A 12,359-nucleotide genomic window follows, 5' to 3' on the forward strand; every position below is an offset into this window, starting at 1 on the left:
AATTAATAATTAATGTATAGGGAAGAGTATGGCGGTAGCAAATGCCTTTAATTTCAGCACTCGGGAGGCAGAGGCAAGTAGATCTCTCTAAGTTCCAAGCCAGCCAGGGATACAAAATTAAAACAAAAAACAAAAAATACAAATAGAAAACATATGATTATAGATTACATTAAATGTCCATAGAAAACCTGAGAACAAGGCAGAAAGCCCCCCAGAATGACTGCCTGAGACTGAAGCAGGGCAAGGCTATCTGCAAACGGCAGAGGAACTCTTCGTGGTGATAGGAATGTTTAAGTCTGAACTGTAGTGGTTGGAGCTACACAGCTCTATAAATTTACTAAAACTAATGCTAGGACAAGCTAATCTTATGATATAAACCCACTTTTCAATAAGGCATAGAAGGGAGAGAAGGAATCAGCTCTAAATTTCTTCAGAGGGAACGGAAAGTAGAAACACTTACCGTAACTGAAGCTGAGCCTCCACTAAAAAGCACAAGAACTTCTGTCCACACAGGTCAGTCGTTATAAATACTTTGGAGGCTTGAGAATTTTTCTCTCTGAAGTAGACACATTAGTAAACTGTCAATATTCATCCAAATATCTACCTCAATAACTAAAAATCTTTGAAAACATTTGACAAGAAAACTAAATACTTCCTGGATCAACCAATAACCAAGACTTTATAAAATCTTCATGTTCTGTATATGTGATAAACTATCACTTCTTAAACTAATCTCTCCACTTTCAGATCCCCTCTGTTATCCAGCATGTCCTTTCTCCATATGGACAAAGCTTTCTCTACTTGAGTAGAGCCTACTCAAGTGCTCTCATGTTAGGCCTTCTACTAGACTATGGCGTAACAAGGATGATACAGGGGTTAAATGGAGGCTGGGAAGATGCCATGCAAATGTGAGGGCTGGAGTTTGAATTCCCAGAACCCAACTATGTATCAGGGAAGTATGCAGTCCACGTGTAAACACAGTACTTGGATAGCAGAGACAAAGGGTCCTAGCAGCAGGATGGCTACCCAGACCAGTAACTCTGGATTCAATGAAGAGACTTTGCTTCAATAAATAAAGTGTAGAAGAATGAAGGAAAGCGCCTGATATCAACTCCAGCAGCCCTCTACATGTACACACAGTACAACTATACATGCAAGCAAGCAAGCAAACACACACACACACACCACACCCCAAAAAAGAATTAAGGGCTAAGAGTAGTTTTTTGGTTTTGTTTTGTTTTTTTAATCTAACCATATAACCATTTTTACTCACAGAGATGATTAGGGTTATGTAGCTAAGTTAAAAAAAAAAAAGCCATTCATCTTTTATACGTATAAAGTGACAAATCTGGGTGAAATTCAGACTACTTTTCATTACACAGTTCAGAGAATGTAAAACACACTCAGGCAGCACCTCAAATCGCTCTCTAGGTCTGTGCTTACTTCCGCTCCTCCCATTTGCCTGCTGTACTATGCTTCCCTACCTCTTCTCTAAGTAAGGTAAGTGAGCTGACTGTTGTCAACACACTTCCCCTGAGGTCAAAATTCAGGGCCAAACAGTACCAGCACCGGGAAATACTAGCACTACTTCCTTCTTGAAATGCCTGTGTGTTGGGATGTCCCTGTTGCTACTCTCACTCGATGTCACTTCCTGTCTCTGTAACAGTCCTCACCTGCCTGCCAAGTCCTGAGTGCTTAGCCTTTACCACCACCAGCTTTAGCTTGTTAGGAAGACTAACATGAAGAGTGAGCTAATGTTTAAAGACTCTGCCCAGGAAAAGCTTAGACTACACAGACCCCCATCACCTAAAGAGTCACAATTAACAGTTCCACACAGCCCCTAGAAACCTCAGTAGCACGGGCTCACTACACTCTTTAAATCCTAACTTACCTCTCTTGACTATCTCACCTACAAACTGTGCTGCTGATTCTGTTTTCTATGCACATGGAAGCAGGCCTACAAAGCAATCACTCTCTCAAACCTCATTATCAGGGTGTCTTCTCCCATCACAAAGCAAAACAGGAGTATCTGATCCACACTCTTTCTCTGAACTGCTTTCTGGATCACAGCACACACTGTGCCCATGTTTCCCAAAACCTACTGCAGAACAGTAAGTGCTCCAACATCAGGACCTTTAGCTATGTGTTGGACAATCACTAAACTACCTTCATAATTAGCACACACACTGGCATGTGGCTGAAATAACAAATTATCAATGAGATGATAAAAAGATTAATTTCTCAAAAAGTAGAGCTGACATTTAACACAAAGATAAAATTTACTAAAAGTTGCTTTAAAATCTCAAATTACTGAATGTACATGTGATGGTTTAAATGAGACTGGCCCACCCCAATCCAACCTGTCCCAGGCTCAAATTTATATGCTTAGTCCCCAGCTGATGAGCCACGAGGGAAGGACTGGGAGGTGTACTTAGCCTTATTGGAGGAAGTGTCACGAGGGATGGGGCTGTGAGGTTTCAAAAGCCTCCTTCAGGCCCAGTACCTTGCTCTTTCCCCTCCTATCTATGTAGCAAGATGCAAAGCTCTCAGCTACTGTTCAGCACCAAGCCTGTCTGCTTCATACCAACATAATGGAATGACCCTCTGAAACTGTAAGCACACTCCAATTAAATGCTTTCCTTTATAAGTTTTGCTGTAATCATGATGTATTTTCACAGCAATAGAACCCTGACTATAACACTATAGAATTCGATGTTTTACCCCAAAACTTGAAGCACTTCAAACCTCAAAGATTACTATCTTAAAAAAAAATTTGATGACAAAACATTGATTAGTGTCAATAATTTATTCTTCTAAAATTAAGACATATCTCTACATAGTTTATGTGTTAATACCATATCTGATGTTGAAGGATGCTTTAAAAAATTCACACATATTTGACAACCACTGAACTAAACCACCAGGCATAACACCAAACATATTCCAAAAACACTAGTAATATTCTTCTTTAAACATAAAATTATATCCATCAAACCTTATATTCGGAAGTGTCTCAGTCCATAAGTGGTCAATGCACAGCTCAGGAACAATTGGCTCTGTTTCTGGTGCCAAAAATGAGTCGCTGAAACTGCCACTTGGAGAGTGAGAAATACTGTGTCTCTTTGGTGACTGATTGTGGCTTGAAAGGTTGAATCTCTGCACCCCTGAGAAAGAGTGCACACCTAAGGCAGGAGAGTGAGCACGGCTGCAAAATAACCAGAGAGGACGTCACTGGGAGCAGCCAGTGTTCCTAACACACACCGTATATCCTACACACTGATGGTACAATCCCAGTGTCACACACACTTTCAGAATTAAACAGCTATTTAAACAGTTTTTCCTATGCATTTTATGACAGCCTAAAATTTTATTTAGTGTTAAATGCAGTCACACCAGGCATAAAGGAGCAAGGCCTTAATCCCAGCACTTAAGAGGCAGAGACAGGCAGATCTCTCTGAGTTCTAGGCCAGCTTGATCTACATACTGAGTTCCAGGACAGCCAAGGCTACACAGAGAGGAGATACACATACGCACATGTGTGCGCGCACGCACATACACACACAAACACTGAATACTTCAACCATATTTTTTGGAGAATACACTCATTTTCAGTTCTAAATGTATTTGTGAAATAATAAAAAGTATTCATTATTCAAAAACGCCTAAAGTATGTTGCTGTAATTTCAGACATACACAAACTAGCAAAACTATGCAAGCAGCATCATCCATGTGCACCTATGTCAATAAAAAAACATGCAGTATATGCTGCTTGAAATATAAGAAAAGGCACCCATGCTAGCACCAGCTGTTTCCCCGCCCCCAAGGTTTCTATGGTCCCCAATCAGCGACCACACAACCTGAGGTTCACTTGCTCAAATTCCCAGCCATCCATCCCCTGTGGTTAGATGTCACAAATCCCCATAACCTAGTAAAATCAAAACTCTAGAGGCTTGAAATTTATCAGTCAGAACTGTATCAGTAAATTCTCACCCCACAAAACATCCACACAATGAACTCAGAGCCAAATGATATTGATATAAGCTGCCCACCTAGATTGGACAAAATGTCCTATAATAATCCATCCCTTATATGATATTCATAACTACCTGTGGCTATTTAAAGCCATGTGGATCTGGTTTGTCCCTTTCTTCCTCTACCTTCCTTCCTTTTCCTGTGTCTCCCTATCTCTCCTATCTCTAAACTCTCCGCCCAATCACAGGCTCTAGCTTTATCTTGTGCCTGCCCTCACCTGCATATAGACAGCAATCCACAATATTATCAAAAATAAAAAAAAATTGTAAATTAAGATTTTTAAAAAAACTAACAAAATATTTGTAGAATTAAATGTTCATCCAAGTGCTGATATCTCATGGAAGAAACAAATTAACCTGACAGCAACACAAACAGGTTCTAAATGTAATACAGGAAACTGAGGCACCATGAATTTACAAGTCTAAAAGTATCCATAATTGGGTTTCTGCCTATTCCCCCCTAAAAACTATCTAAGAGTTGTCAATAGAAACCTTAAATCTTTCAAAACATAAGAGCTAAAATAGCCAGCATCTGTTGCTTCGGTTCTCTTGTTTAAAACAAAGACAGACATTCACCTTAGAGCTGCCATGTTGGAGATAGAAGGGGACCGAGAGTGTAGGCTGGGTGAAGAGGCTGAGCGGCTCTGACTGTGAATGGAAGAGTAATTCTGGAACGGCGAAGCAACAGGGGACTCGCCTTTGGAGAGGCTTCTGAGATGTGCCGTCAGGGAGCTGCTGGTAGCTGCATTCTGCAGAGTCCCTGCCTGCTCAGGGAACTTTAAAACAGCATTTTCTTCCTTAAGTTGAATGGGAAAAATAAAAAAACAATCAGAACAAAGGTAATTCCTGGAAATCACCTTGAAAATGCATGCAGATGGCAGTTACTAAAAACAAAAGGCTTGCTCTTTACCAAAGAGGGTCAACTGATCTCAAAACCACGCCAGTGTTCAGGGCTCACTGTCTGTCAGGGAGGAAGCAGGGTCAGTCGCCTTACCTCCGGCTTTACCCTCCGGAGAGTCCACACAGAATGCACATTCTGAACAGCATCATAGGTCATTACAATGGAGGGGTCAATGTTCAGAAACACAATTTTCACTGCTGGATCTACAACATACTGCACCCGAGCTGATCCAAAAAGACCTAGAAATCAAAATGGAAATGACCAAGGACAGAATAGTGGCTTTATGCTCTTAAAAGAGACCTTTAAGAAGAATATCTCATTGTTCTTAAAAGGAAAGAGCCAAGCCAATTAAAGCACAAAACCCATTCAGTATTATGTAAATGACAACAAATTTTAAATTTTAAATTGTCAACTTCCTTAAAATGCATTAAACATAGCGACTGTTCCACTCTGACACACATACAACTCCAATGGTGAAGATTTGTCCAGATTCATTATTAAATTCGTCAGCCAGAAGCAAAGGGTGTTCTGTTTTGTTTTTAAGAAAGGGTTTCACTATGTAGTTCTGGCTGTCCTGGAACTCACTATATACATCAGGCTAGCCTCAAACTTAGAGATCCACCTGTCTCTGCCTCCCAAGTGCTGGGATCAAAGGCACACAACACAACATCCAGCCAACAATTAACTTCTTTAGAGAGTACAATCGTCTGCTGGAAATGTCTGACTTGCTCACTGGTTCTATTCTGTCCTCTGTAATAACCCAGAAGAGGTGAACAATATGTTTTACTTATTATAAATGAAGTCTTTCCAGCTGAGTCCAGTTATTTTTCTATACTATCACAAACCAGGCTCCATATCCTTGACAGTTTCATTCTCAGTTAAAATACTGGTAAATAAAAAAGACACAATTATTGTTCAGAAATAGAAAAAAAATTATAAAGAAATAATAAAACTAGCCAAGCATGGTAATACACACTTTTAATCCCAACACTCAGGAGGCAGTGGCAAGCAGATCTCATGTGAATTTGAGACCAGCCTGGAACTCTACATAGAGTTAAGAAGTCTACACAGTGGGCTTTTCTTTTTAGGAAGGAAGAATGGGGCTGGAGACAGCTGGGCCATCAAGAATGATTGGTGATCCTGCAGAGGAGCCATGTTCAGTTTCTAGCACCTGTGGCAAGTAGCTTGCAAATATCTAACTTCAGCTCCAAGGATCCAATTCTATATTCTGGCCTTGTAGGCAACTGAACTCATATGCATACACACACAAAAATCATAATAAAATCTTTTAAGAGACAAAATCTTCCCGTGTTGCCCAGGCTACCCACAAAGTGCTAGTCTCAAGCAACCTTCCTGCCTCCGCCTCAGTAGTAGCTGTGACTATAGGTATATATCACCACAGCCAATTTTTATCTAATTAGAATTTTACTGTACTTATATACTATGCTTACAGTTTTGTATATTACTCATAACATCCTACATGGTCGACAATCTTTTCTTTCTTTCTTTCTTTCTTTTTTTTTTTTTTTTTTTGCTACAACCTTTTAAGAGAGCTGGTATGATTTACTAGAACAAGACAGAGGCTTGGTTTAGCCAGTAGCTATTGGACTCATGGTCAGAAGGTAACACCTCAGTGGTGCTTGGATGTAAAAGTAAAATAGCCACAGACTCTAAATGCCCTTCTAGTGTTCAGCCTATTACTTGTAGATGCCTATTCATGTGCTGTAAAGCCTAAGTTTAAAGCCAAGTGTATAGAAATACTTTAGAAATACTCAAAGTGCAAACCCCAGGAATCTTCAACGAAGACAGTGAAATAGTAAAATGTACCTAGCAATCAGGATCTATGAATGTTCCCTTAAAAAAAGAAAACTTTGGGCTATAGAGATGGCTCAGTGGTTAAGAGCCCTGACTGCTCTTCCAGAAAAGTCCAGAGTTCAATTCCAGCAACCACATGGTGGCTCACAACCATCTGTAATGAGATCTGATGCCCAATTCTGTTACACAAACATAAATGAAAATAGAGTCCTCATGCACATATAAAAACACATAAATAAGTCTTTTTAAAAAAGAGAAAACTTTACTTCATCCATAAGTATCATCCATTTTCTTATTTTTAAAGGAGAGAGATCTATAAGCAAATTAACAAATGTCCCTCAGTGATATATACACCTTGGCTTTGCTGAGATAACTGTTGTCCTTGCTTTCAATAAGTTATTTTCATGATAAATGTTCCTTCTATAATATGCCTAAATTATCTTCTACTAAAACAAGTCATTTTTAAAATATACATTTTTACTTCCTCCCTCCGTCAATTCCCTCAATATCAAAACAGAGCTTACATAAAAGAATATAAAAGTGCACTTACTTCCGGATTTACAAACAAGTGGAGTTATTTCATCTAGTGGGTGCAGCATGCTGAACATAGTAGGCAAAGGTTCTCTAACAATAAACAGATACACAATCCATCACCAACAAGATAGCCATGTGCACCTCAGTGCCAACAAGCAACTGCAAATCTACTGTTACCACTTGGACATGAAAGCCCTCAGAGGCTCATGTTTGAGCACTTGGTGCCCAAATGTAGCTCTGTGTCAAGAGGCTATGGAGCCTTTGAGAGAACAGGGCTTTAGGGTTACTGCCCAGCCGTGTTTCCAATCCCTCATTTCACTTCCTGGTCTGCCAAGATGCTAGTGCCTCTGCCACATAGCCTTCCCAACACCAAGTCTACCTCGACTTCCCTGAACACAGACAGGGCTGAAACCGTGAGGCAAAGTGAGTCTTCCTCAGTCCCTGCCAAGCATTCGGTCACAGCTACCATCTCAAAAAGTAACCTAAATTCGTCACATACTGTCTGTAAAGGCATCCTCTGCTTAGTTCTAAAACTACCTTCTTGTAATAATTCTATGCACACACACAGAAGGAAGCTGACTATGTTGGGGGAAATCTGCAGCCATCACATGACAGAATCCAGAGAAGTACAACTGGTATGAGATAAGCCGTTCCCCTAACTGTCCTATAGCTGCTGGGTATCCTCAGCACCCAAGAAACTTGCTCATAAATGGATACAGTTTTTAAAAGAAGAGAAAAATACCTCAAGTAATTAAGTCTGAAATTTTCAGAAAGTTAAAGAGGAGAAGGACTGGTTTTCCTATCCACAGAGATGAAAATCTGCAGTTCTCACACAGCACGCGTCTGCTGCTGCACCGTGTTTTCTCTGCATGTTCCTCCTTTCAGCAGGCACACTGTCAACAGACATCACCACTGACTGTGCACTTAATAGACACTGGGCCCTGGGAGAGGGCAGAGATCCTGAGAGCTTACTAAGAAGTTTTCTTACTACAAGTAAGAAAACGAAAACCGAGAGTGACAGCGATCTGTGGGAAGCAGTGCAATGACGGCATGGCAGAGCCGAGACTGAGTCCTGTCCTCCTCCAGCTACTGCTCAGTGTACCCAGGAGAGCACAGAGCAGGGCAGTGCTGAGTGAGTACTCACAGCTGAGCTCACACTGGCACGGAAACGGTGTATGTAAGACTTACGCTGTGACCATGAATATCTTCACCAGCCCAAACATTTAGGTTAACCAGTTTACTTCAGAATCAACAACATCAAAGCCCAAGAAATAATATTCTGAACAGAATAAGACAAATACCTAGGTAAACTTGGAGGCACCTCATGTGAAGAACTGCTTCGTTCAAACAGCAAACCATATTTAGTGGCCCAAACGTTTGCCACCTATCAAGAAGAGGGTGGGGGAACAGAAGGAAGAAAACTACAGTTTAAGCAAAGCTTTCGAACAGAATAACAGAACATTGTCTTTGAATTTACTGAAGGCTTTCAAAGTAACATAATCACAAAATACAGTATTTCAAAATCTGACTTTTAACAAGCAACTCTAAGACAAAAATCAAACCCACTGACCGTGCTCAGTGTGAAACTACTGCTGGTGTCATCAGCACAGGGTGCAACAGCGCTGAGCACTAAAAGATGATGTGACACAAAAAAGGCTAACACTATTCCTATGCCTAATATAACAGAGCCAGCAAGACTTTGTAAACACCGTTACACTGACAAACATCTCATAATTCACAAGTTACTTCACTACAAAATTATTTTTGTGGAAAGGATAGTCACATGGTGAACTAAAACTACTGAAATTTAGTGAAGTAAAAACTAACACCCTTGACATGTAAGAGACCTACATGAAAAATCTATTGCACATGATTATGTGTTACACAAAACACACACCAAAAACATAAAACACTTAGTTTACCTGAAATGGTAAGGAAGCTATATAATCTTTCCCATCTATGCTGTGCATGTTCATACATGAGCTCTGTAATATACATATGCATTTCTCTAGTTCATGGCTCTCTGAAAGGAAAGAGAAAAAGATTTATGTGTCGTTTATTTTCTTGTTAAACAGTTCAATCCAAACAGCAAAAGTTCATCAATACATTATGCAAAATATTTAGATTGAACCACTGTGATTAAGAGTTGCTTATAAATCTATCACACAGTGAAATAAATTCTTGGAATCATGGAAAATAAAATTTCATAAAGAAACTTACTATAGATCTTTTCAGACTTATCCTGTGATATAATGAAGTCACACCACAATGCCTAAAATCAAAACAAAATGTTTGTCTAAGAAAATTACACTAAATAATCATCCACAATTAATGGCATCAGAAACAGTATTTACATAGTTCATTTCCTTAGCTCAATACAGATGTATTTTTACACACACACAGTCATACATACACACCATGGAAATAAACAAGAGTAACAAAAAGTAAGATTAGAACATTTAATGCTACATACTCTAAGAGACTTAGGTTTACAATTAAATCTTAAGAGAAAGGAAAACAAAATAATCAAGACTCAGTTGATACAATCTTGCAGTTCCAGCTCAAACATTAGCTCAGGCTGTGCAAACCCTGCATCTTACAGAAGCAAGGAATGTGCACAAGCTTAAGTGACTCAGCACATCTCAGACTATGCTCTCATTTAAATGAATGCTTAGAAGACAGCTTCCCCTATTAATGCCACTAAATCAAACACTTGAAAATAAAAGTATAAAGCACAGATTTTATGTTGTGTGTATATTCTCTGTCACAGTCCTAAAAATAGTAAAATGTTACTAAATAATTTTAATTTAAAAACTAAAGATGCTCTCTTTTTGTTTGCTTTTGAGACAGGGTCTCACTATGTATCCCTGCCTAGCCTGGAACTCAATATGTAGACAAGGCTGCCTCAAACTAAGAGTGTCCAGCCTCCCAAGCACTGAGATTAAAGATGTCCACCACCATGCCCAGCTGAAGATGTTTTGTTAAGAACTTATAAAACTATCAGCCTTCAGAGAAAAATATCACCTAACAGTGAATCATTCTTTTAATTTTTCCAACACTCCCCCACCCATCTTCTCCAAGTCTTTTTTTTTTTTTAACCTAGATTTTTTTTAGAACCAGAATTCAAAACAAAGTTCACTTAACAAGGTTCAAAAATATTGCATTTGGCCTGGCATTTGCAACACATGCCAATAATCACAGCACTACAGAGGCTGAGGCCAGGGGATTTCTCCTTTAAGGACAGCCTGAGTTCTACATAGTACAACTCTGTCCAGGAAATAAAGGAATGTGATGATGTCATTTTAATGTCTGCCATCCAGAACAGTGTGCTTTTTCTTCCTCCCTGAGTCACTTTTTAAGAGACCACAATGTAAACATTCCCAAATCCCCAATTCCTGTAGTTGCTCACTTAGGTATTTTTTTTTCCTTTCAAACTCTTGATCACAGAAATTTTCAAATACACACACAAAGGAAACACAATTTATGCCCATTCACAGCTTCCATAACTATCAGCCTTCAGCCATTCTTTTGGAGTTTTTTTGGTTTTTTTTTTGTCTTTGTTTTTTTTCCGAGACAGGGTTTTTTGGTGAGCCCTGGCTATTCTGGAACTTGCTCTGTAGACCAGGCTTACCTTGAACTCAGAGATCTAACTGCCTCTGCCTCCCAAGTGCTAGGAGTACAGGCGTCCACCACCTCTGACCAGCTAGCTTGTTTTTTAAATGTATTCCTTTATTTATTTGTTTTGAATCATGGTCTCTCTACAGAGCCTATGTTGTCCTGTAACTAGCTATGCCCAGGCTGGGCTCAAATGCACAGAGATCTACCTGGCTCTGCCTCCTAAGCACTAGGACTGAAAAGAGTACACAGCCACACCCAGCCTCTGTTTTTTACAATTATATTCATTCTTTATTTTGTGTGTACCACAGCACACGTATGGTGGTCAGAGGACAGCCTGCAGGAGTCAATTCGCTCTCTCCAGCATATGGGTCCTGTGGCTTAAAGTCAGGTTGTCAGGCTTAGCAGAAAGTGCTTTATCAGCTAGCCATCTTTCTGGCTACAGCCATCACTAAGTAACTTCCCTCAAATCTCGTGCTACTTTAGAATTTGCACCTCTAGTTTACTATAAGCTGAAAGCTAGATCTAAATATTCACATTAAATATTTCTCAAAAGAAAATATAGTAGACATCACATTTTTTCCCTGTATTACAACTAGCTAGAGGTACATAAAATATAAGTTAAGCTGAAGCCAATCATTTCGTTGAGCTAGAGACCAAGAACAATTTTGAGAAAGATTCATTTGCTCCTTTACACTTAGCAAGTAATGCCTTGTTGTCCTGTGTTTTCCTTTCCTGTAACTGTGTTAATAACCGTTACAACCATGCCAGAACTGATGCACACTGGAAGCTACAAAATGATTGCTGCTTCTACCATTTCTTTTACATTTATAGGTATTCTTCAATAAGTGCAGAATTTCCTTCATCAAACACTGATAAATTGCTTATCTTCCTGAAATAGTTAAGTGCTTAATTTCTTCTATAAATTTTTAGAAAATGATTCCCAACAGCTTCTACAATAGTAGTAAATCAGACTGAACTTCCTTTCACTGTGAATCCAATCTATGTATTTAATATCTGAAATGAATTATACTAATGTGTTTTAAGGCATAACAAAATGTAAGTCTCACATGTGTTAAAATAATATTATTTGCAGTGCTGTGTGTGTGTGTGCGTGTGTGTGAAGTGCTTGCCTTGCACATAAAAGGCCTAAACTCAGTACTACAAAAATAAGAGCAATAAAAATAAAATTGAACTCAAGGTCAGCTTGTACTACAGAAAAAGTTCCAGGACAGCCAGGGCTATGTAGAGACCTGCCTCAAAAAAAAAAAAAAAAAAAAAAAAAGTAAAAAATGTTATCACTAGCAAAGAAAAATGTAAAGAACATGATAAGCAGGCTAGAAAGACAGCACAGATGTTGTATTTTGCTAATAGCCAAAAATTTAAGAATGTGATAGGCCAGGCATGGGGATAGGTGCCTGTCATACTCAGAGGCTGGGGCAGGGAGATCTCACTACAGAGAC

General features: G+C 39.2%; 1 protein-coding gene across 2 annotated transcripts in view; it reads right to left on the bottom strand.

Moving 5' to 3' along the window:
• Nucleotides 1–12,359, bottom strand: part of ANAPC1 (anaphase promoting complex subunit 1) — a 71,004-nt gene that overhangs the window by 55,392 nt on the left and 3,253 nt on the right. The window contains exons 4-11 of one of the 2 annotated variants that reach the window (XM_080931419.1): nt 9,502–9,553; nt 9,204–9,304; nt 8,583–8,665; nt 7,298–7,371; nt 5,026–5,171; nt 4,608–4,828; nt 2,996–3,205; nt 461–556 (exon numbers count right to left, since the gene is read on the bottom strand). In XM_080931419.1, the coding sequence (XP_080787545.1) occupies nt 461–556; nt 2,996–3,205; nt 4,608–4,828; nt 5,026–5,171; nt 7,298–7,371; nt 8,583–8,665; nt 9,204–9,304; nt 9,502–9,553 (983 nt within the window). Of the gene's footprint in view, nt 1–460; nt 557–2,995; nt 3,206–4,607; nt 4,829–5,025; nt 5,172–7,297; nt 7,372–8,023; nt 8,161–8,582; nt 8,666–9,203; nt 9,305–9,501; nt 9,554–12,359 lie in introns of those variants that run through there. The other variant, XM_080931420.1, reaches the window with a different exon arrangement.

Source organism: Micromys minutus (genome assembly GCF_963924665.1).
Source record: "Micromys minutus genome assembly, chromosome: 17".
Lineage (NCBI taxonomy): Eukaryota > Metazoa > Chordata > Mammalia > Rodentia > Muridae > Micromys > Micromys minutus.